This window comes from Talaromyces amestolkiae (genome assembly GCF_001896365.1).
Source record: "Talaromyces amestolkiae strain CIB chromosome Unknown scaffold1.1, whole genome shotgun sequence".
NCBI classification, from domain to species: Eukaryota; Fungi; Ascomycota; class Eurotiomycetes; order Eurotiales; family Trichocomaceae; genus Talaromyces; species Talaromyces amestolkiae.
In genome coordinates this window covers 2,869,282-2,893,453 of record NW_024468037.1, presented here as the reverse complement: position 1 = coordinate 2,893,453, position 24,172 = coordinate 2,869,282, and the positions used below count along the sequence as shown (strand labels likewise).

The following is a 24,172-nucleotide window of genomic DNA, read 5'->3' as shown; positions in this document are numbered from 1 at the left end:
GAATTCGGGTTAGTGACAAACTTGACAAGCTCCTTTTCGCCATCAAACGAGAGGCTGCTGTAGCCGAATCCGTCGCGCGCTCCTCGCTCGAATTCCCGTTCGAATCGTGCAAAGTCCACTTCTGAGCACCGAGGGTGATGGACTTTTTCCCCGCTGCCAGGGTTCAGAAGTGTGTGGAAAATGGCCTGATAGTCGTCAGATATGTTAGGAGACGTAGATAGTAGGCAGTTGGAGTGTGTTTAGTGCGAGTGATACGTAGAACAGTAAAATATGAAGGGGTGGCTGCCTACGAGCAATAATGTGTGTAGAGTATCGTCGACGGGAGGTCCTGTTAACATTATATCTTCGAAAGTTCCAGGTTATGCCGATACTGATACCTAGGTAACCCGTGAAAATTCAGGGCTGATTATCACAATGAATACTCTAAAATAGAGTTTCCATTCTCAAGGTATTCCCCATGTAGAACATGAAGCATAATGATCACCAACACTTTTTCTAATCTGTGTAAAACTTCTCCTTTTATCTTCAGCCAACCATGGATATTGGTCGGTCTCTGAGGGTCAGGTCTTCTTTTCATGCTTCCTGGTAAATGTTGAATTCACAAATATGAATATATCCACTCCTTTTCTTATATTTTTAAAACACACTAGCACGCAATGTATGTCAAAAACACCATTCACTTCAAAAGCTTACTCACTGTGAATGCTCTTAGAGAACAAAAAGGCTAGACTTATTTTGACCGGAACAATGGCTGAGAGATACAGTTAGAGTCTGTATAAGAGGATGGTTCCCTCTATTACTCAAGCAGCTCTCTTCTCAAACACCATAAAAACTCTTACACCATCTAAAAACTTTCGGCTTCCCAACCTATGCTATTCCAGTTTTGTTTCCATGTTACAATCTTGCAATATGTTTCTATACTCAGCCTTGAGGCTAAGAACATCACGATCGACAAATCTCATCTCCGATTCATACGAACTGATAGACCTAGAAGAAAACGCAGAGCCACAGTACGAGGAATCGTTTTCTCGTCCTCGACGTCGATGGACAGAAGATCAATTATGGGTATTTGGCTGCACGGGTGTGGCCTTGCTCGGGGCAGGATTGTACCTCTGGGGTGGATTGAGAATCCTATGCTTCGTGCGTGAGTCTAGAAGTGGCTTCAAGCCGCCACTGGAAATGGCCAGGAGAGCATTGATAGGAAGTGTTGAAATCTGTCACCAGTCCAGACATCCTTTCATGGAGATTCCGATCATTGAGCAGTTGCATGATGAAGTATTCGGGTTTTCCGAGCCAATCTAGCCCTAAGCATCCAGATACGGTATAGTGCCACAACGATAAGGTAGCTTATCGATTAGCTACAGAACGAAGGTCAGTCAATAAGTGAACAAGATGCTGCTTTGAAGTGTCTTTTTCTACATTCAGATGATCCATTGAATCGTATGACCGATTTTCTGAATGCACTGCCCACTAGATACTCAATAACCGGGGAAGCATTGCGGAAAAAAGAGTATCCAGGCGGCAAAAGGCTTATCCCGGCATCCCCACCCGTGTCCCATTTCCCCGCGAGAAGGGATGGCCATATAAAAAGATGGGGAGCTCGGAACTGCTGAGAAAAGGAGTTGCACTTTTATCTTTTTCCAGCGCAAAATCTTATTGTTTGTTCATTCATATCCGTAGTCCCCCCGCTTGATGGCCTATACCCGAAAATAGATTCAATTCCTCCACTCCCAATACTTACCATCAGACATCTACACAATGTCCATCCCAGAAGAACAGCCTACCGGCGAATACCGCCAATATCTCCCGGACCTGGGAATTCCACGCTTCACGACCATGAAGACCCAGGATGCGCACGAGTATGCTCATGCATTCAAGACGAAGCACATTCCTCCTTGGTTATATGCTTTGTTTGAGCATTGGCGGGATTTGTATGAAGAGCCTTATCAGGGAATTTCTACAGATGGTATGCCTGATTAGAGCCGTCTCTGGAGTGCTGCTGACTTGATAAAGGCACCATCCGTCAGGGTTTGTTCCCCATCCAAGACGAAGGACTTCCAGTCGAAGACATCGTTTCCTCAGTCGAAGGCCTGACTAAACTCCTGAATGACGACCAACGCAAAGCCATCTCATTCCACATCGACTCACCCGAATGGCGAACATGGTCAAACCCCGAATTTCTTCTTGTTCACAAGGGCCTGCGTTTAGACGAAGTTGATGCTCCCGTCCGAGAAGCCATTATGAAAGTCCTCGAGACCACCCTCTCTCCCGAAGGGTACGACAAAGCTGTCAAAGCGATGCGAATCAATCATTATCTCGGCGAATTGGTTGAATCCTCCAAAGTCATGAATGAATTTTCGTACAACTTTGCTATTTTCGGAAGACCGTCTACTACACGGCCTTGGGGATGGACATTCTACGGTCACCATCTCTGCCTCAATATCTTCATCTACAAGGGACAAATTGTCGCTAGTCCATGGTTCACTGGTGCCGAGCCTAACGAGATTGATTCTGGTCCATACAAGGGTACTCGCATTCTACAAGTCGAGGAGACTCTTGGTATTCAACTCATGCAGTCCTTGCCGGCTGAAGTCCAGCAAAAGGCTCAAACATATAAGAAAATGAACGACCCCGAAATGCCTCCTGGCCGTACCAACAAAGATGACCAGCGACACCTGTGCGGCGCGTACCGTGACAACAGACAAATACCATACGAGGGTGTCCTCGTCTCGGGCTTCACCTCCGCACAAAAAGAGCTTGTCTACAGTATCCTAGAGCAATACCTCCTCTACCTGCCCAAGCGATCCCGCGACCTCAAAATCGAACAAATCAAGAAACACGAGGCCGAAACATACTTCTCCTGGATCGGCGGCTATGAGGATAATGATCCATTCTACTACCGTCTACAGAGCCCCGTCATCCTTGTAGAGTTTGATCATCACTCGGGTGTGTTTTTGACGAATGAGGAGCCGAAGAAGTTCCATATTCATACTTTGCTTCGTACGCCGAATGCGGGTGATTATGGGTATGCGTTGAGGCCGTTGATTCCGCCTGTTGAAAGTACGATTGCGAAGCCTATTACTTGGTAGTACGCTAGTTCTTATTTGTGATTGTAAATATATTCTTGTCTGAACAGTCATTGTTATCAAGAAGCAGGATCTCCAATAATAAATGATGATGAATTATATTACACCTTGTAGATACGCCGAAAGCTAATACATGTAAACACACATTGCATAGTCAATGGTATCAATAATCACTAATCATTGTTAGCACATATCCCAGGCACGGCCGAAAATCTACAAGCCCGTGACAAGTAAGCAGAAGATAAACATATAAAACGCGCTGGCCTCGTATTTTGTACTGTGAAAACATTCGTACAAGCGGGTGACAATTTAAAGAGAAACCTCTTCTAGCTCGCCCTCGCCTTCCGGTTGAACTTTATCTATCTCTTTCAATGTCTCAGCTTCGACGGCTGGTACGGTTTCAAGGCCTTCTTTCACATCGGTCTCTTTAGTATCTTCAGCTTCGTCATGGCCGTCGGATTCGTCGGCGTCGTCTTTTTCGTCATCTTTCACCCCTTCAGCAGGTTCGTCTTTCGGAGGTGGAGCGGGAGGTTCGGAATGATCATCTTCATGCTCTGGTTGAATCTCGGCTGCTGTGACTTCTGTAGGTCCACCCGGAAACGGTGTGGGCGGTCCTTCTGGAATTGCTGCGGGTGCATTTTGCACTGGCAGGTTCGAGTGGCTACTGGCTGGGGGKGTTGTTGCTTCTGAAACAACAGACTCAGGAGTCGGCTGTTGTTGCTGCTGCGGTACTTGACGTGGTCCTAGCTGTCGATGTTTCGGGTCCGCATTCAAGTAATAACCTCTTACCCCAACAATAGTCCCCTCGGCCTCACATGCATCAAGCCATTCGGGTCGCACAACGGGCAGGTTCATTTCCACGGCCTTCTCCCAAGCCGGACCCCGACCTTCTGTACAAACAAAATGTGTGGTATCAATCCGTACAGTGTCGATGAGTTTTCCGCCTATTCTATCAATGGCGCGTGCAAGAGCCTCTCTTTGAGGTTGAGGCATGATGCCTGGAGTAACCGTTATGCCCGAAAGATCAGTCATCTTGTGAGTACGGCAAGTCAGCTTTTCCGAGTGATAAGTCCCGGCTGTGGTACGCAAGACGAGGTGGAATGTGTACTCGGCGTGAATCGCAAGACCGCTTATTTTGGTACTCATCATTTCAAGAGGACGGGGTATCGATCCTGCTTTTGATCCGTTGCGATAGAGTGACAGCGATTTCAACGAGGCTGTAGCAAGTTTAATGGGCTCCCATTCAAGGACCAAGGATGTTTGTGTAGCATTTCGAAGACGTAGAACGGGCGGAGAGGGAGTCTCAAGACCATAGGTGTTGAGGATACGTTTTTGAAGTGACTGGAAGCTCGCTATACTCTTGGATTCGGCAGCATGGTTTCGTGAGACGTCGATATCCACGATGCTTCCCGAGCTGATATTCTTGGGCAGTAGCACGGAGGGAAACTCAATCTATATAATCAAATTGTTAGCGCCACAGTCGGAGCTTTTTCATGCACAAATATAATCTTATCATCACGCGACATGTCAAGGATGTTTGCGACGTTAGGTCCGGTATGGAGCTGCCTACCAATCTGTTATCTTGCGTTAACAAGACTGCGACGCCAGCGTCGACCTTGCCCACAGTCAAGGATACCAACATTTCGAAGAGATGACTACTGTGCCGATATCAATGCGCCAGGAGCGGTGGAAAGCGACGAACAAGTGATGATGTTGATGTGTACTTCAATTTGCTCAGGGACTCTGCGACTTCTCAGGAGCGACACGTGCTAAACTTGCCAGGTACATGCTTATGCGCCAATCACAGGCCGAGCTGACGAATGGGACCCACAATATGCTATCATTCGATTTTAGATTTGGACTTTCGATTGTAGTAGATAATAAAAAATTGGGATCAATAATATTGTTACAGATGACTCTATTTTGTAGCACTATGATACCATTCCTCGTCAGTAGAAGCCTTCTTCACGGCGGAGAATTTTGGTAAGCTCCCGTGCGCTTATCAATTGGCCACTCTTTCATGGCTTCCATGACACGGTCTAGCTGGATTTTCACCAGTCGTTTGACCGCTGTATCTTTTTGTGTGATTAGCGACACCATAGGCTCTATCTCTAGGGTCCCACGTAGCGGAGCCGTACGAAGAGTCACTCCCTTGGGAAGCTTTTCGAGTGGAAGAGGCTTGCCAGTCTCATCATATCCTCTTGAATACAGTTCTTCGCGGAAGATTCGACGTAGTCGGCGCGACCAATGACTTCGAACGACCCTCTTCACCTTCATGGGCTGTGTTGCAACCTTCCACCATAGCGTATTAGGATCGCGATTATCGTAAAACTCGTGAATTTTGGGCTTCAGAACATGCGGCTGTTCATATTGGCGGCTGCGGAATATCGTCCAGTTGGTCAAGAACGATCCGACATGGTATTTGAACAGGATATGATGATGACCGAATACTTTGTAGGCAGGCCGTATAGGTTGCGCAGGTAAAGGGAGAAGTATCATGTCTGGCTGGGAATAGAGGGTTTTCGCGGTTTCAGCGTGGATAGACACGTCATAACGAGGAATCAGTCGAGCCAACTGCTGGGATGACTAGGTCGAGATTAGCGAAGCATTCAAAGCAATTGCATACTTGATATAAGCCTACCTCTAGTATTGAAACCGACCATTTTTTGTGGTCGAAGTGCTATCGTGTGACGTGCGTGCATCGGCATAACCTCGGGCGGTGAGTGCAAAGACCCGGGTGGCAAGCGCCGAAAACAAGGCAGCAAGGCACACAAACCACGCATTGGCGCCTCAGGCAGGCAGTCGAAACAGGCGGAATCAGGCGATTTTCAGGCGCCAAACCCCCACCAAATTCTTTTGTGAGCCCTCACGCTATTCGTATAAAAACCTCCCGAGTCTTCTTCTTCTTCCAACAATCCGACAAGAACACACTACCCACAACCCCGGCCTGCGGGATTTAACTTGCTGTCATATGAAACACTGAATTTTCAAGTTGAACCTACTGGAATCAAATCAAGATGCCTAAGAATAAGGGAAAGGTAAGATTTTCACACAACCCCGCTTTTGTTGCCTGAATGGCTTGCTGACACGCGAAAACAGGGTGGTAAGAACCGACGTCGTGGAAAGAACGAGAATGACAACGAAAAGCGCGAACTTATCTTCAAGGAAGATGGTCAGGAATACGCCCAGGTCGTCAAGATGTTAGGAAACGGTCGTCTGGAAGCTCAGTGCTTTGACGGCGAAAAGCGTCTCGCACATATCCGAGGAAAACTCCGCAAGAAGGTCTGGATCAATCAAGGCGATATCATCCTGCTTTCTCTCCGCGACTACCAAGACGAGAAGGGCGATGTTATTATGAAATACAGCGCCGACGAGGCTCGTAGTCTCAAGGCTTATGGCGAGTTGCCCGAAACCGCCAAAATCAACGAAACCGATACATACGGTCACGAAGGTTTCGAAGACAACGTCGAGTTCGACGAGGACCGTGACAGTGAAGACGAAAAGGAGATCGATGTCGATGAGATCTAAAAAATCACCGCTTATACATCCCCGGCTAGCTTACCACTTTTGTTATCACAAATATTTCAGCCAAAAGTGGTTCGCCCCCGACGGGACACGAGTGCCATGGGTCGATCTGGGTCGCTTTTCATTGTTGAATAATCTGGGTTATTCTATTCATGGGAAAATCTTATTCGGGAACACAGTCATGATGTGCCATTCACGATATCGCTTTTCTTGACCTGATATTGAAGATAGACCGCTTCGACTTGGTGGGCTCGCGCCGAAGTTTATTCCAGAGGCGTAATAGGTCAGGAAGCGATTGGTTGAGTAGCTACATGTTGTTGTCCAGAATGATACGGCCAGGGACCCATCGTCGCTCGGACTTTGTTGTATTGTTTGGCGCTATGCCCCATCATTTCTCGGTCACATCAAATCGGATGATGGTCGCGATACGACTTAACGAAGTGTTTACTTGATTTTGACGTTTTGCCACATACGCATTCACTGCATGTCATGGTTTATGAACTATCACATTTTTCATTCTTCACTCAAAAGCTCGCTCTAGTCATGGTTCTCATCGCATCGTCACTTGCGACTGCCTTTGCTTACGAGAGTTTATACCTGCCAATTCTTATGCATTGTATAGCAATAGAATGAAAATCCTGGTAATTACAAATCTTTACTAGTAGTCTAATTGTAGGATTCTTAAAAAGTATTGTATATTGATAACAGAATGACCTGAAAGCTGATATACAGATATGCTGTGAGTAAGTTCATGAAACTTCTGTTTCATCCTCAAATACACTTTTCCTGAAGAATTTAACAATCTTCCGCGCCGTCTCTTTCCCAACAAGCGGATCGAGCTCTTCCACGCTCATGTTCGCAATCTCGTGTATACTGTTCGTCTCCAGACTCAATCGCTCGAGAACAACCGGCGTAACCCCAGGTACGGAACGAAGCATATCCTGCGGAAGTTGATGGAACACACGATGCTCTATACCAGCCGCAGCCATGACATCGCCTGGACTCGAAGATGTGGCAATATCAACATTGAGACCGATTTGAACCGCCTTTATGGGGTCAGGTTCCGGGTTTTTGTTCTTTAATTCTGCAAAGATTTCGGCGGTCTGATATGGTGACGATGACCAAATGATTTTTAATCGTGGGAATGCAAGTGTTAAGAGGACAAGCATGTGTTGTGCCGATTTAGGGGTGGATGGATTGACGAGAGAACTGCTTGCGGCTGATGCAGGATTACCGGATGACGTGAAGACGTAGTCCGAAAGAAAGTTCGTGCTAGGTAGAGAAGCGGACGCAAAAGCGTCAAAGGTGAATGACTTATTCTGGTCGAATTCAATCAGAAGAAGTGGATTTTTGTAATGTTTTAGCATCGTCTCGGCCTGGTTGTAGAGACGACCGTTCTTCAGAGAGCTGATCAAATCACGTACGGACTTACGCTCAACACATATATCAGGCGTCAAGACGTAGTCTCCAACTGTCAGTTGGCAAGGAACAACGACCATACTCCGACCATGTAGTAGAGAAGGGAGCGCGCTTCTGAATTCGCGAACATCCACAACGACCGTAGGTGGTGCTGCAGTGGCAGCCAATCGTCCACCTCCAGCGATTCGAGTATTTACTGTTCTGAGAAACTGTTCCTCAGGATCTTCGAGACTTTTGTCGTGTGTAAGAGTCACAGCCATACCCTACGATGGGTGAATTTAGCAAACATCCGTGATCTCAGACAAGGAACAAACTTACGCCCTTTTCTGTAATGAGCTTTGTGAAAGCATCTTTTTCCCGTCGCACTGCGCTCAGGTAGCGCTGCTCCTCAACCGAGCCACCGTAGTACATAAAGTACACTCGCACGTTACGGTCACTGTGCGAACTGCGGTATACCTCAACTCGGCGAATGAATGCAGCGTCTGGCTCATACATGATAATGTATCGTGGACGAGCTTCTTCCAAAATTCGCTCATCCATATCGCCGTCGTAAGGGTGAATCATCACGAGGTCATTCATATCATACAGCTCGTAGTAATCTTCCATATCTTCTAAATTATCGATGACGTTGTCTTCCTTCAGCACTTCCTCCACTGAAGTGGGTTGGAGATCTTCTAGTAATTCGGATACTTGGATAGGGGCTTCATCTTGGCCTTGCACACTTGAATTCGGAGCACGAGCAGAGACCAGAGAGTTTGAACCACCACCACGCATACGTCGACGCTTATTTGGAGGAGCCCTTCCTGGGACTGAAGCAGAACTCTGCCCACGATTTGTTGCATCAGTTGAATTCTGTTTCGGCACGTAGAGATTATCCTTGACCCGGGAAAACTTCTGTTTCCAATTGAGATACTCCCTCAATTTCCTTCGCATCAGTATTTCTCCTGACGTACTATCTTCGGGTGATTTTTTCTCATCTAGAGCCTCGTCTTCCTCGTCAGTTCCAGCAAGGGGACTGTCATGCATTAATGATAGAAAATCTCGAAGTTGTCTGCATGTGCGCTGATCACCACACATAATCAAAATTGTACTATTTGAATCGCCGCGCTGTGTCGGATTCAAATATGCGTCTTGTTCAATCTCCTGAAGTATTTCCGCAAGCACATGCCATTTGGGCTGCTCTTCCAAAACAGGTTGTAATGCAGCAGAAAATGCGCTCGGAGTTGTTAATGTCTCGGCGCCAGTTATCTTTCCGCGGTACACACGAGATTTTGCCGTTTCGAAAAGGACATGTGCTGCATCCAAAAAGAGCCAAGGTGAAAAGCTATGTCTCGTTGAACCTGGCGGGGCCGAATGAGCTGCAACGACTGTGTCCAAGTACTTTAATAGAGAAACCGCATCATATGTAAGAAGAGAGCTGTAGAAGTTAGTCACGTAAATCAATTTGATATCTTCTCTGTCTTACTGTAATATAGCTCTCAGCACCGTCAAATCATTGGCAATCTGTCGAGTCCTGAAACTGACACGGTGCCATATCGGATCCAATTGTCGACGTATCGCAACATCAAAATTTTTATGCAAAGCACTATCCAACGTCCAATCTTCCATGTCGAGACCGCTGTTAGCCTTCTTTAGCTCCGATACACTCGTTTCGACGCATTCCATAACTGCATTTTGAATGTCTCTCATTTTGTCAGTCATGGGGACTTCCAGTTCAATCACTTCTGCCTTGCGCCGACCCTCGAGGGATTCGGCGACAGTGACATGAAATCGAGGCCAGAGCGACGGCTTCCGCAAGAAAAGATTTCGTAACATATTGGACAAAGGCGCAAATCCAGTGGTGAAGGGCTCGGGGCTATCAGAGAACGCTTTGAGGAAACCATTTCGATTGAATTGGCGATATACTCGTACGATGAAAGCTTCTAGAGCGGTTGCAATGACCCTGATTTGAGGTTATCATTGCACAAGTCTTAGTAGGGATCCAATCGACCTGCCTTTCCGCATGCAACAAAATTATACCGGTGATTTTCTCCGGGTTAAGAAGCTCTGAAATAAGGTTAAAGGATGGTAGACCAAACCACGGCTCAGCTTGCTTACTGGACAGTAAATCAACAACCAATATGCGCGAGGTCACGCTTAATATACCCCCTTGATTATACGTTTTCTCTCTGATATTTGTCAGTTGTCAGTTCATGTGCGTATACATTACAGCTCAACACACCTCATAGGAACAGTGGCTCTATCTGTATTGATCACTTTCAATCCTCTTGCCAGAGGAGACTTGCTGATCGCATAGTGCTCCGCAAGGGCTTATCGAACAAGTAGGTATTAGTAAGTTTAAGTCAACGATATATCAAGGCAGTACCTTCGCCAATCCATTCATTTTCTCTCTCATCGGCGCCAACCACTATGATCAGATTGTTACCAGCTGCATCAAAAGCATGTAGTAGATTGGTCACGATCCGCAAGAGGCCCAGCCCTCGAGCGAGAATGACGAGCTCATCTTCGTTGCGGAGCTCGTTGAACAAATCCTGCTGATATTTCTGTCGAGAAATGATTAGGAGGGAACAAAATCAATAACTTAAGTAGCTTACTAGTGGCAGAGAGAGCTTGACAGGTGCAGCAGGACGTTCAGTCATGAGGGCGACGTTGAGGCGTTTAAGAGTGAGGTTGCAGAATATCTACATGTTCCTGTCGCGAACAGTACGTGATGTAGGAGGCCAACACTGAACCAATCATATGTGATATAACGGCTGACTAAAGATGCGCTAAGCAATAATTAACTAGCGCTGTTCACCCGGAGATAAGCCGACGTTGTCGGCTTATTTCCGAACCGAACCCTACGAAGGGGTTAGGGTTGTGTCGTAACTTCAGCTGTCAGGAACAGGAACGTGGCGGTGATCGGACAGTCGTTTATATGAAGGAAGACCACTGCTAAACAATCGATAATAAAACAAAATATGTTCATACTAGGATCTGGGGATCGTTGAGAGCTGCCAAAGTGGAGCGGTGTAGAAAGGCTCAAGACGATTGGATGGGTAAATCTTGAAGCGTGTCGACTCTCCCCGAAAGGGCCAAAGGGCCACCCTTTCATCTCAACTCCGAATAGCCAACAAACGAGTCACGACGCGCGACAAAACTGCCATCGGGCCAGTGTCTTGGAACTTGTAAGCAGACAACGCATGCAACCCATCCCCGCATACTGGTCATTCCGCCGGTTAATGTCATTGACCTGCTGCTCCCTGTTCCCCCTCACAGGTGGAGGCTGACATTCTGACTGGAGTAACGAGCACTGTGGACACCGCGCATCTCAACGTGGCAACGACTGACCAACGGTTTTCCTAGTAAAAGCTCACTGCTTTCTGACTTGCTTCTCGGAACCCGGCCACATCATCCTCTCACTTATCGTCATACATCCGAAGTACACTCGTGAAGCTGTGTCGTGGTCTACTCCGGCTCCTTCGCGTGCGCCCACTTTCCCGCCACCCCACGGCCTAGAGTCGACTAATTTGTGCGAAAATTCCACTTTGCCCCCATAGATCTGATCGTTTCATTCCGGATCTCCATACATTCTTAACTCAATTGCCTGTCCATGTCGGAGCTGGCGCTTCACTGTTGGTATTGATGAGCCTGACTAATCCACCTTCGTCTACCGGTGGGCCCCTGACGACCTCTTCCTCCATCCGGCCCAACGTCTCCTCTGCCAATCTGAACCTCAAGAGAAGCGTGCAGGCTGCTTTTGACGGTAAATAGACAGTTTTTCTATTTCCTACGTTCCTTCCCCCCCCCTGCAGGCATGCAACGTCGCCATGGATTGTGCTTGATTTTATGAATTCTGAACTCTTCATTCTTGTCATTCCGGCCTTCTTTCAATCTGAGATGGCCTGTATACATGTTCCGAATACTGCACGGTTCCTCTTCTTTCGCACCCCGTACATTTTCAGCCGAACTATACTTATCTGTTCACCATGTTCGGGAAAAATTATTCCTTCCTAAACTCACTAGGTGGTTCATATATTCGTGGTAATTTCCCTCTCTGGCTGTTGCGTGGTGTCTGCCTTTGTTCCCACTGAGGTCACGTGCTTCAATATTACCGTGTGTCACGAGACCACTAGGCAAAATGCAGGGCCTTTTTTGACAATTATCATTGGACTTCTCTTTGCTCCTTGTCTACGGTTCTATCTAAATGACTGAGCATTGCTGCCTTCGACGATTTGCTGACTTGTCATTCTACAGATTCCGGCCGATCCGGCAGTGGATACACAAGTAAAGTCCATATCAGAGAGCGATATCATATCGTTGGTTTCATTAGTAGTGGTACCTATGGACGTGTCTACAAGGCGCTCGGGAAGAATGGCAAGAAGGGGGAGTTTGCCATTAAAAAGTCAGTGCAGCCTTTCGGCCATACCAACACATCAATACTGACAAAAGTATCAGATTCAAACCCGATAAAGAAGGAGAGTTGATTCAATACACGGGTCTCTCACAATCTGCGATTCGTGAGATGGCTTTGTGCTCAGAACTCAATCACCCAAATGTAGTCGGACTTGAAGAAATCATCTTAGAGGACAAATGTATTTTCATGGTATTTGAATACACCGAACACGATTTGCTTCAAATCATCCATCACCATACCCAGCAACAGCGATATGCAATACCCGCGAAAATGGTCCGCTCTATATTGTTTCAATTACTGAACGGGTTGCTCTATTTACACACCAACTGGGTCCTTCATCGTGACTTGAAACCTGCCAACATACTTGTGACTGCTAGCGGCGCTATCCGAATAGGTGATCTTGGACTGGCACGTTTGTTCTACAAACCCTTGAACTCCCTGTTTACTGGCGACAAGGTAGTGGTTACGATTTGGTATCGTGCGCCTGAATTGTTGCTAGGTAGTCGGCATTATACACCGGCCGTGGACATGTGGGCTGTGGGTTGTATATTTGCTGAATTGTTATCGCTACGGCCCATATTCAAAGGCGAAGAAGCCAAGATGGATAGCAAGAAGACTGTTCCATTTCAACGCAATCAAATGATGAAGATTGTGGACATCTTGGGCTTTCCACGACAAGAAACATGGCCTGGCTTGGCTGCGATGCCCGAGTTCAATCAAATGCAATCTATGATGCAGTCTATGAAGATGTCGTCTCGAGGAGCTCTTCATTACAACAAGCCTTCCGGCCTTGATACATGGTACCAGGGTTGTTTGAAAACGGGTGGCTACTCTTCAAGCAGTAATGTTGGCACCCCTGGCGCTGACGGTTTTGACCTTTTGTCACGATTACTCGAATACGACCCAGCCAAACGAATCACAGCCGAGGAGGCCCTGGAACACCCATATTTCACAAATGGCGGTCCGATTAGTGGGAATTGCTTCGAGGGCTGCGAAACTACCTATCCTCCTCGTCGAGTTAGTCAAGAAGGCAACGATATTCGGACTGGTAGTCTTCCAGGCACGAAACGCAGTGGACTTCCAGACGATAGCCTCATGGGCCGGGTAGCCAAACGTCTCAAAGAGTAAAGTCGCATATACCTTATCTCATTTCTGCATCATGCATAATATTCTAGCGATAATGTATTATTGTTTATTTTTGTCGGGAATGGTGTTTACAAAACTGGTTACCTGTTTATATTTACTCATGATCTTTCTTATAATAGACGTCAGATAGTTCAATTCATGATAATGTACATTGATGACTATAACCCAACTAGATTGGAGTCTCTTTCAATTTCAATTTTCTTCAGGATGCATGCTCTCATACATGTGAAGAAGACAGTAAAAGAATGGGGGGGGKGGGGGAACGGGAAGAAATCGAGTGGCCCTTTCCAGACCATATGCACTATTGACCGGACATGACCCATTTCCCTTATATGACACCGTGGTATTGAGAAATTATTAATAGCCTTAGAGGTTACTAGTTAGCGGAAAGACTGTTGCAGAGAAAAAGTCAGATACATTTACATACCACTCTGTTCCTTCCGGTTAGAACCGCCCCCTTCCTGATCACTGTCTCGTCCACTTCCTCCATTGTTATGAGAGGCAGAAGCCTGACCACCAGCTTCGCGAATAGCCATGTCATCTCCACGCAACTTCTCAAAATAGGACTTGATGTCTTCCGCACTAACAGCCTGGCCACTCTCGGCGAACGGTTTGAGGAAAGCTTTGACCTTGTCCCGCAGGTGATTGTACACCATAGCGCCCTCTATGGCACGTACGCGGTCAATATTGCTGAGTGCTGCCTCGCCGCGATCCAATAGGCTCGTCGTTCCCTGGCTACCTGCGCCGTTGTTCTCGTCCTCACCGTCTTCGGATAAGGGAGGTTCATATGTCTCTTCTTCTTCGCGAAGTTGAGGGTGAGGGATAAGGTGAGGGAAACAATCGGGACAGTGGCATAAGTGTTCACGGAAATCTTCCTTGAGAAAGAGTGAAAATGTTCCAGAGGGATTTTCTGACGGTAACAACTCATGCTTGTGCTTGGATACTTCTGTAGATGTTTTTTCCTCTTGGATTGTCTCTAGACCATCCTGACCGTCCACTTTAGCCTTTTTTGTATCTTGATTCTTATCATCCTCGTCATCTGCTTTCCGCTTTCGCGATTGTGTGAGTTCTTGCAACTTTGCTTCTCCGCCTTTTTCTGATGTTTCGAATTTCTCAGTGGACGGACTCCTGAATACTGGCTGTAAAAATCCTCTAGTTCCAGCATAGCGCTTCAACCAAGGATTCGAATCCAGGCACTTATAGCAGATGAAAGTCTCAAAATCGTCTTCACTCGGGAATCCTGAAGGTAGAGGTATTTCATCTTCGTCCACGTTGTCCTCGGCTGGCTTGTCGACATTTGCTTCGGCCTCTTCGTTCTTTGGTGTTGCCTCAGTCTCCTTAGCCGTATCCTGACGTCCCCGTGGAAGGCCGAGAAGACATTCAGGATGCCACCAGTCTTCCCCACAGCCTCCAGTCTCAACTGTTCCTAGGCCGAGGCATTGAAACATAGTTCCCTTCTCCTTGTGCGGGTCGTACTCTTCATTGCAAGCGCAGAAGCGGTTACGAAAGTTATGGTTATACTTGTTTCCGTCCGCAGGAGGCTGAGAGCGAACGCCCTTCGCTTTTGTTTTCCGATCGACTCGCAGAGTACAAGCTGATGTAGCGGGAAATCGTGTTGTGCCACAGTCACACACAAAGTTTCTCTTACTAAAGAGCTCAACTAAAGTGTGTTCACCGTGGCAAGATATAGAGCACGAATAGCAAACAGCGGCCGGGATGTAAGGATCGTCGTCGTTGTTGTTGTTGTTGTTGTTGTTGTTGTTGTTGTTGTTGTTGTTGCTGTTGTTGTTGTTGTTGTTGTTGTTGTTGTTGTTGTTGTTGTGCGGAGGATTACATGTCAAACAAGAGAAAAGCGTCTGTCGGAGTGGACCTAGCTCTTGGGTACAAGAGTCAAAAGACTAAATTATCAGTGTCAATCTCACAAGTAATTGCCAAGGAATGAAAAGCCACCCACGTAAGGAAGAATTTCGCGCGCATCGGCTTCGAGTTGCAGTTGGGATTCAATGAAACTGTACGGCCAAGTCAGCGAAACATGAAATCACATTGATAATAAGGCGCGGATAGCCTCGTACTCTTTCGCGGTTTGCGATTCCTGTGAAGCAAAGCTTTCGCGGCGTCGAGTTGTTTGAATTCCTCCGTTCTGAGCCTCAATAGGCCGATCGCCGCCAGCAGGGGGAGCCATTGTGATAATTTATTGATGTGATATCTTAGAGTCCGGCGCAACATTAACCATCAACTATCGGCAATAACTTGCGACGCGGGAGACGCGTGGAGACGTAATCGAATGTTACTTTATTTGGACTAGTTGATCACGGGACCTAGCTATCGATATCAAGTCACGTTGCCACCAACTCACGTGATTTACCCTTACCCAAAAAGGGTTTAATTGAAACACAAAGCGAAACGCGTTAAGATCGCGCGTCGACGCGTTCCTGAGGGGGCCGCCTAAAAAGTTGGCGCCCACTTGCCAACTCAATCAAACCCCCTTCGATCGCAATGACAACATGAGAGCATCTTTCACAATCGACTGACCATCCCTGACTACCACAATCGTCTTTTTTCCATTTTTATGTACTGACTCTGGTCCGACTTATTTCTTCGCTTGATTTGTTCTACATAGAGCACCCGGCCGGCCCATCATGAGGTGAGAAAAATGACAACATACTACGTGATCGGGATTAACAAATTTGCAGTTCACCGTTGCGCCCCAGCAACTCTGCTGCAAATCGCGGCTTGGGTAGTTTGGGTCGTCGCAAGAGAGACCGAGAGCCTGATGATGAAACCTCATCGGTTGCTCCTCCATCAAGTCGTAGGTGTTCACAGCTGCAAGCCCTCAGACCGAATTTTGATTGACGACGTATAGCACCTCCATCATCACCTCCTATGCTTCCATTCGACGATGAACTAGACCGAGATGAAGAGGATGAGATTGAAGGAGATATTGACGACATTGAAGAGTTGGCAGAGGATGAAGATGGCATCGACCTCTTCGCTGATGGATTTGAACGAGACTACAACGCCAACCAGGAAGAATACCGTGGCGCTTATATCAATGATGACGAAGAGCAAGAAGAACTCGATATGGCGACTCGACGACAGCTTGATGCCCGCCTGAATAAACGAGATCGGGAATTGGCACGCCGCAGACGCATGCCCGCTGCCTTCCTCCAGGACGATGACGAGGATACTAATATGGACCTCAGCCGTCAAGTGCGTCGTAGAAGACACCATTATGACGAGGACCGAGATGATATGGATATGCAGGAAGATATTCTGGATGAGGAGCTCTCTCTGGAAGAGTTGGGCGATGTCAAGTCTGCAAACTTAACAGAGTGGATTCTCCAACCACAAGTCATGCGTACCATTGGCCGTGAATTCAAAGCCTTCATGACCGAATTCATTGATGCTTCCGGCCGATCCGTATATGGTGAGCGCATCAAGACCTTGGGTGAGGTCAACTCTGCATCTCTAGAAGTCTCTTACGACCATCTTGTGGCAGCCAAAGCTGTTCTGGGATTCTTTGTTGCCAACGAACCGACAGAAGTGCTGAAGATTTTCGACCAGGCTGCACTCGAAACTACTCTCTACCATTATCCTCATTTCGCTGATATTCAAAATGAGATCCACGTGCGCATTACAGATCTCCCTCTTTGCTACTCACTAAGAGACCTCCGCCAATCCCATCTCAACTGTTTGGTCAGGGTAAACGGTGTCGTCACTAGGCGAACTGGAGTGTTCCCTCAGCTGAAATTCGTCATGTTCCGCTGCAATAAGTGTGAAGTTACGCTCGGTCCTTTCCAACAAGAGGCAGCCCAGGAGGTCAAGATATCTTTCTGCCAGAATTGTCAATCCCGAGGTCCCTTCACCATGAACTCAGAGAAGACTGTTTATCGAAATTATCAGAAATTGACTCTACAAGAGTCTCCTGGCTCAGTACCTGCTGGCCGACTCCCCCGTCAACGAGAAGTCATTCTACTCGCAGATTTGATTGATATTGCCAAGCCTGGTGATGAGGTCGAGGTCACTGGTATCTACAGAAATAGCTACGACGCCCAACTCAATAATAAAAACGGCTTCCCTGTCTTTGCAACGATCCTCGAGGCTAACCACGTCGTCAAGTCCCATGATCAAATGGCTGGATTCCATTTGACTGAGCAAGATATTGAGCAAATCCGGTTGCTTTCCAGGGAGCCCGACATTGTCGACAAAATCGTGCGTTCGATTGCGCCGAGTATTTATGGACATGAAGACGTCAAGACTGCGGTAGCACTCTCCTTATTTGGGGGTGTGAGAAAAGAAGCTCAAGGCAAAATGGCCATTCGTGGAGATATCAACGTTCTCCTGCTCGGTGACCCAGGAACTGCAAAGTCACAGGTGTTGAAATATGTCGAAAAATCAGCACATAGGGCTGTTTTCGCAACGGGTCAAGGTGCTAGTGCAGTCGGTCTGACAGCCAGCGTCCGACGAGACCCTTTGACTAGTGAATGGACTTTGGAAGGAGGCGCTCTAGTGCTCGCCGACCGAGGTACCTGCTTGATCGATGAGTTCGACAAGATGAATGACCAGGATCGAACCTCAATCCACGAAGCTATGGAGCAGCAGACTATTTCAATTTCTAAAGCTGGTATCGTCACAACACTCCAAGCTCGCTGTGCAGTCATTGCCGCGGCCAACCCAGTAGGCGGTCGATACAACGGAACAATCCCATTTTCTCAGAACGTTGCATTGACAGAGCCAATTCTCTCTCGTTTCGATATACTCTGCGTAGTGCGGGACACTGTGCAGCCAGCTGAGGATGAGCGACTTGCCAAATTCGTTGTCGAGTCACACTCCCGCGCCAACCCCGCAAAGCCTCTTAGAGATGAAAAGGGTAGAACTATCAACAAGGAAGGGGAGCTTATTGATGAAGAAGGCTACCGTGTTGACAAGGCTGGCAATCGTCTGCCGCTTACTCCAGAGGAGCAACAGTCTCGGGCAGAAGCTCGGAGAAAGGCCGAAGAAGAGAAAGAAGGAGAAATACCGCAAGAGTTGCTACGAAAATATATTCTCTACGCTCGTGAGAGATGTCATCCGAAACTGTATCAGATCGACCAGGACAAGGTGGCACGACTTTTTGCAGACATGAGACGGGAGTCCCTGGTTACGGGTGCTTATCCCATTACGGTAAGACTAAATCTGGGGATCTGATTCAAATTGCGGAGATGAGAATAGCGCTGACTTGATGCGATAGGTCCGTCATTTGGAAGCAATCATGCGTATTGCCGAGGCCTTTTGCAAGATGCGCCTGTCAGAGTACTGCTCGTCCCAAGACATTGACCGAGCCATTGCGGTTACAGTAGAATCATTCATTGGAAGTCAAAAAGTCAGCTGCAAGAAAGCTCTATCGAGGGCATTTGCCAAGTAAGTCTCTGGAATACATAAAGCATCAGCTGTTTGCTGACGAATGATCTCTAGGTATACGCTGGCACGTCCCAAGCCTCAATCAAAACGCAAGGCTGGTATTCCTGTGGCTAAACCCTACATGCATCGGGAAATCCATGCTCCGATTGATGATGACGAGTGAAAATAGCCTGTTTACTCTATGATAATAGTTTGTTTGGTTCGGGTGGAGTCTTTATATTATACCTTGGGCATCCTGGATATAACATGGCGTTCTGGAATCAATAATCTTACGTTTGAGAGCTTCCGGTGAATCTTTACGGAAAGGTTGAAGCTGTTGATCGGTGCAGAAACTCGGAACCAAGGGGGCGTGGGTCGTGAGATGATGGGCCTTTTTTCCATTTTAGAGTTTGTCTTAGCAATATTGAACATAATTGTATGGTTTTCATAGGTTGGTTGTAGGCTCTTACAAATGAATTTCTTACGTAGAGAAAGTCTGGAAATGCTGGGACTCGGATATAGAGGCAAACCGGTCGTGATGTCCGTGTAATCTGTTTGACTTGATGTTTCAGAAGGCTGAAACCCACATCTCCTCCCGGTCTTTTGATGAATTACATCTTGGGATGCTGTGATATTCATGATGGAAATTTCTGCTGTACATGTGACTAGAATGGATATACCCTCTGATGTATCTAAACAATCTTCAATCAGCGAAAGGCCAGGGGCAAAGGGACGGCACAAATTTCGGGAAGTCAAGGCATGCCGAAAATCGGGATTGGATGAGAAAAATGCTGGCAGTGGGTTCCGAGAGGGTCCTCATTTCGGGTTCCAGGTTAGCGTCGCCTCGGCATCCACTGCTCGTTTTTTTTTCATGTCACTATTGAAACCTACTGGGAATCAGAGACGTTCCGAATTACGAGAGCCAAAGTCGGTTTTTACCTCGATGTGACCAATCAAGGCGTCGGGATGGGAAAATCCAAACTCAACGAAGAGCAAGGTTTTTGGTATCAAAGTTAGAATATTGTTCCATGACTTCCATCTGGAAAAGAACTTTTGCGGGATGCTTTCTCTACAAGAAACAAGACGCCACAGCGGCAAATCCTCGGCATGTCTATCCAATGGATGTTCGATGAAGCTTGGCTGGCTTAAACAGTCTTTCTTTGATGAAGCTTGGCGGTTGGTAGACCAAGAAGTAACATGCCAGTATGTAGTACTACTACTACATAGCAGAGTGAATCAAGAGTAAATACGTGTTGTGTATCGCTTCCTTACTGCAACCTGTGTTGATATCCGTAGACGAAGTAGAAAATGAGTCCCACAACCATAGCTTCATCTCGATAATATATGCTTCATCTACAACATTGATGAATCTATATTGTTCAGTACCAAAACCCCGCACTGTAGTAATCAGGCAGTGGCTACAATAGTGTACGTCGAGGGTCATGCCATATCGTTGCAGCAGCTCCCGTGAAGTCTTGGTCATACGAGGGGGGACAATCCTTTCAATCAAAGACCCTCACGGAGAACTCCGTACCAAGAAACAAGGTCACTTGCCACGACATATCCAGAACTCAGTGTCAGCCATGTTGCTTCGCTCGAAGATTGGGTTTGGCAGAATATTGGCACAGACAGCAAAGTTCAAACTCTACCGGTTGCCCTCGGGCCCCTTCTCCAAGGGAAAAAAGTTTCACAAAGACTCAAGCTCCAGTGCTGGAGCAGGAGGCTTGCCGTCTGAGCCCCCATCCAGAATACATATTTCGAAATCGGGGTTTGCCAATCCACCCAAGACCTTGGCTCCTCGGCATCTTCACCCAGATGAGTTGGAAGGCCGAGCGCTTACTCAAGTCTGAATTGAAATGCTTTTGAGAATTCTCGCCGTGAACTTGGTAATTGCTACACACGCAGAGAGAAGAATGTGGCTTAGGCATCAGTCGTTCTCTCAGGTGATGGCAAGTTGACAAATGCTGGAAGCGGCCAGAAGAATTAAATGCAGGAAGGCGGTAGAAGAGTTAAGGTTTTACCATCTAGCGTATGTTCGTATTTTTGACCATGCCATATGCGGAAGGAGCTAGTAAGCTTGGCCCAATCAAAAACTCTTGGGCGGCAAATTTTTTCCCGCAATCGACTACTTGCTGATCATTTGAATGGTACGCGCCGAAACGCGTCGTCCTGTCCTGCCAGGTCTGGTTAATGTCAGGATCATTAGATTCATCTACTCCGTGACTCCGTGGTCGCCAATATCGTTCTTTTCCCTGAGGCATCCTTACTCACATGTGCCAAACTTTCGGAGTGAAAGCGTAATAGATTACATGCTGATCTGTCTAAGCACCTTGCATCAACGGTCATAATACCCAGGATAGGTCATTGCGTGTGGTCTGATCGAGTTAAGAAGTCTCGGCAGAGTGTGGTATGACCGTCGTAAGTTACGAACCGGAAAAGGCCATGCGGCTCTTGGCCAATCAGGCGGCCAAGTAGACATCCAAGCCACGCTAGCTGTGGGTTACAGGCTAGTCCAGATCGGTAACTTATGACCGACAAAAAACCGTTTGCGACCTGTATGGGCGTCTAGTGGTCACATGGCCTTAATTACAGTACGATTTACACTTCCACTCGCGGTCTAGCGTCGCCGTGGGTTTGCCGAGAGCATCATTGGCCATCGTCCCATATCCAATTTCGTCCAGTCCAGACTCTGGCACCTTATTGCTCACTGGCAGTCTGGCACAGCAAACTACCCACTCCTTTCTGGTAATTCTGCACGGCATGACTCTCCTGCTCCGTATTATTGAAACAATTCCCCAGGCCGAGAATGACGGCTCCAGTCTCCCACGCAGTCCCCGGCCCATGGCACGCTTCCGGGGACGCCTCGGAAACAAGCTGCTGAGATGCGGGGACTCGATGGTCAAATGAAATGAAAAATCTCTGCAAGCTGATGCCTCGTCTGAATTTGGCATGATGCTGTCGGGTTCGTGTCGTGCCGTTTTAAAAGTTTACCCCGTGGGCCACCACTATATAATCCCCTCAATTCCCCCGGTCGTTCTCCTACTTCTACAATCTTTACTCATTTCTCGACATCCTCTTCTCCCTCCTTAGTAGAAACCACCCAGCAGGCTTTCTGTTCGGGCCCAGACCCCTTTTTACTATCTGTTGTGCCCTCCTGACTCTACCAAAAATGAGTCTCCACGCCACCGCCGATATCAACCACATCGAGGCGCCAGTTACCTGGAAGGCCTACCTCCTCTGTGCATTTGCATCCTTTGGTGGTATCTACTTCGGATATGACTCCGGATACATCAACGGTGTCAATGGCATCAAGATGTTCATTGACATGATCGACCCCGGTCAGACTAGCCTTTCTTCCGCCCACTCGTCTCTCATCGTCTCCATTCTCTCCGCTGGTACTTTCTTCGGTGCTTTGATAGCTGGTGACGTTGCCGAGAAGATTGGTCGTAAATGGACTGTCATCTGCGGTTGCTGGATCTACGCCGCCGGTATTACCATTCAGCTCCTCACTGGTGTTGGTGGCAGTGCCCTTGGCATAATCGTCGCTGGCCGTCTCATTGCTGGATTCGGTGTTGGATTCGAATCTGCCATAGTCATTCTCTACATGAGTGAAATTGTAAGTTTTTCCTTCTATTGACAGCCAATATGCTTTCAATACTAATTCGTTGAATAGTGCCCCAAGGCTGTCCGAGGAGCTCTCGTCGGATGCTACCAATTCTGCGTTACCATTGGTCTCATGATGGCCTCTTGCATCGTCTACGGTACTGAGAATCGCAAAGACACTGGTTCTTACCGTATCCCCATTGGCATTCAGTACATCTGGGCCATTGTTCTCGGTACCGGTCTCTTGTTCCTTCCCGACTCCCCTCGTTACTACGTCAAGAAGGGCCGTGTCGATGATGCCATCAACGCTCTCTGCAAACTCCGTGGCCAGCCCCGTGACTCCGAATACATCGAAGCCGAGATTGCTGAGATTGTTGCCAACGAGGAATACGAGCGCAGCGTCATCCCCGATGCTGGCTGGTTCGGAAGCTGGAAGAACTGCTTCACTGGTTCTCTCTGGGAGCAAAAGTCCAACTTGCGCCGTACCATTCTCGGTACTTCTCTCCAGATGATGCAGCAGTGGACTGGTGTCAACTTCATCTTTTACTTCTCCACCACATTCTTGCAGTCCACCGGTGCTATTAGCAACACTTTCTTGATGTCGCTCATCTTCACCCTCGTCAACGTCTTCTCCACTCCTATTTCTTTCTACACTGTTGAGAAGTACGGTCGTCGTCCTCTTCTCATCTTCGGTGCTCTCGGTATGCTCATCTGCCAGTTCATCGTCGCCATCGTCGGTGTCACTGTCGGTTTCAACAAGACCCACCCTGATGGCAGCGGTGGCACTATCGCCGACAACATCCCCGCTGTCAACGCTCAAGTTGCCTTTATCGCCATCTACATCTTCTTCTTCGCCTCTACCTGGGGTCCTGGTGCCTGGATTCTCATTGGCGAGATCTTCCCTATCCCCATCCGTTCCCGCGGTGTTGCTCTCTCCACTGCCTCCAACTGGCTCTGGAACACCATCATTGCCGTCATTACCCCTTACATGGTCGGCACTGACCACGGTGACATGAAGTCCTCCGTCTTCTTCGTCTGGGGTGGTCTCTGCACTGCCTGCTTGGTGTACTCCTACTTCCTCGTCCCCGAGACCAAGGGTCTTTCTCTTGAGCAGGTCGACAGAATGATGGAGGAGACCACTCCTCGTACCTCTGCCAAGTGGCGCCCACACACCACCTTCGCTACCGAGAAGGGCATGGTCCACGCCGAGCACGAAGAGACCAAGCAGCAAACTGTCTAAGTCAGCTGTGCTGGATGTGTGTAAATTATCGAAGTCGAAGGACTTGCTTGAATATTGGGATGCGATTTAATTGTGGATTATTCGTTTCATTTTGGATTATTTTTCAAACATGTGCGCATTCAACATACATATACCCCTGACGGTGTCATGACCTTGCATGAAAGGAGGTGTTTTGTTACGATTATGTTCATGTTGATGCTTATGTAATATTGATGACAACTGATCATCATAGCTATATATACTTATAAAAATATGTTTTAATACCAGACTTCCCTACTAGGCCTTTTAAAGTATGATCCGAGAAAAGTTTTTGTGGTAAAGCACGGATGCAGCGAAATATCTCCATAGGCCTAACATACTAGGCTAGAATCATCTCGT

At 47.5% G+C, this 24,172-nt stretch overlaps 9 protein-coding genes across 9 annotated transcripts; 5 read left to right on the top strand and 4 right to left on the bottom strand.

Moving 5' to 3' along the window:
• Nucleotides 1-1,758: 1,758 nt before the first annotated feature.
• BHQ10_000948 (uncharacterized protein) lies at nt 1,759-3,089 on the top strand (the record flags this gene model as incomplete). The annotated part of the gene is made up of 2 exons (XM_040882399.1): nt 1,759-1,966; nt 2,014-3,089. 2 exons carry the CDS (start codon nt 1,759-1,761, stop codon nt 3,087-3,089), a joined length of 1,284 nt encoding a protein of 427 aa, XP_040729453.1.
• A 306-nt stretch (nt 3,090-3,395) lies between these two features.
• BHQ10_000947 (uncharacterized protein) lies at nt 3,396-4,728 on the bottom strand (the record flags this gene model as incomplete). Its single annotated transcript, XM_040882388.1, has 2 exons — nt 3,396-4,538; nt 4,657-4,728. 2 exons carry the CDS (start codon nt 4,726-4,728, stop codon nt 3,396-3,398), a joined length of 1,215 nt encoding a protein of 404 aa, XP_040729452.1.
• A 323-nt stretch (nt 4,729-5,051) lies between these two features.
• BHQ10_000946 (uncharacterized protein) lies at nt 5,052-5,794 on the bottom strand (the record flags this gene model as incomplete). Its single annotated transcript, XM_040882377.1, has 2 exons — nt 5,052-5,672; nt 5,747-5,794. The coding sequence occupies 2 exons, from the start codon at nt 5,792-5,794 to the stop codon at nt 5,052-5,054; spliced, it is 669 nt and encodes a 222-aa protein (XP_040729451.1).
• A 309-nt stretch (nt 5,795-6,103) lies between these two features.
• On the top strand, nt 6,104-6,614 carry BHQ10_000945 (uncharacterized protein; the record flags this gene model as incomplete). Its single annotated transcript, XM_040882366.1, has 2 exons — nt 6,104-6,124; nt 6,186-6,614. 2 exons carry the CDS (start codon nt 6,104-6,106, stop codon nt 6,612-6,614), a joined length of 450 nt encoding a protein of 149 aa, XP_040729450.1.
• Nucleotides 6,615-7,360: 746 nt separating this feature from the next.
• Nucleotides 7,361-10,669, bottom strand: BHQ10_000944 (uncharacterized protein; the record flags this gene model as incomplete). The annotated part of the gene is made up of 7 exons (XM_040882355.1): nt 7,361-8,293; nt 8,349-9,447; nt 9,496-9,972; nt 10,109-10,198; nt 10,252-10,339; nt 10,396-10,573; nt 10,625-10,669. The coding sequence occupies 7 exons, from the start codon at nt 10,667-10,669 to the stop codon at nt 7,361-7,363; spliced, it is 2,910 nt and encodes a 969-aa protein (XP_040729449.1).
• A 985-nt stretch (nt 10,670-11,654) lies between these two features.
• BHQ10_000943 (uncharacterized protein) lies at nt 11,655-13,554 on the top strand (the record flags this gene model as incomplete). The annotated part of the gene is made up of 3 exons (XM_040882344.1): nt 11,655-11,775; nt 12,267-12,414; nt 12,468-13,554. 3 exons carry the CDS (start codon nt 11,655-11,657, stop codon nt 13,552-13,554), a joined length of 1,356 nt encoding a protein of 451 aa, XP_040729448.1.
• A 437-nt stretch (nt 13,555-13,991) lies between these two features.
• On the bottom strand, nt 13,992-15,754 carry BHQ10_000942 (uncharacterized protein; the record flags this gene model as incomplete). Its single annotated transcript, XM_040882333.1, has 4 exons — nt 13,992-15,166; nt 15,221-15,470; nt 15,527-15,581; nt 15,645-15,754. 4 exons carry the CDS (start codon nt 15,752-15,754, stop codon nt 13,992-13,994), a joined length of 1,590 nt encoding a protein of 529 aa, XP_040729447.1.
• A 457-nt stretch (nt 15,755-16,211) lies between these two features.
• On the top strand, nt 16,212-19,135 carry BHQ10_000941 (uncharacterized protein; the record flags this gene model as incomplete). Its single annotated transcript, XM_040882322.1, has 5 exons — nt 16,212-16,216; nt 16,266-16,381; nt 16,436-18,735; nt 18,803-18,972; nt 19,027-19,135. 5 exons carry the CDS (start codon nt 16,212-16,214, stop codon nt 19,133-19,135), a joined length of 2,700 nt encoding a protein of 899 aa, XP_040729446.1.
• A 2,985-nt stretch (nt 19,136-22,120) lies between these two features.
• Nucleotides 22,121-23,794, top strand: BHQ10_000940 (uncharacterized protein; the record flags this gene model as incomplete). Its single annotated transcript, XM_040882311.1, has 2 exons — nt 22,121-22,567; nt 22,625-23,794. 2 exons carry the CDS (start codon nt 22,121-22,123, stop codon nt 23,792-23,794), a joined length of 1,617 nt encoding a protein of 538 aa, XP_040729445.1.
• Between the last annotated feature and the right edge of the window lie 378 nt (nt 23,795-24,172).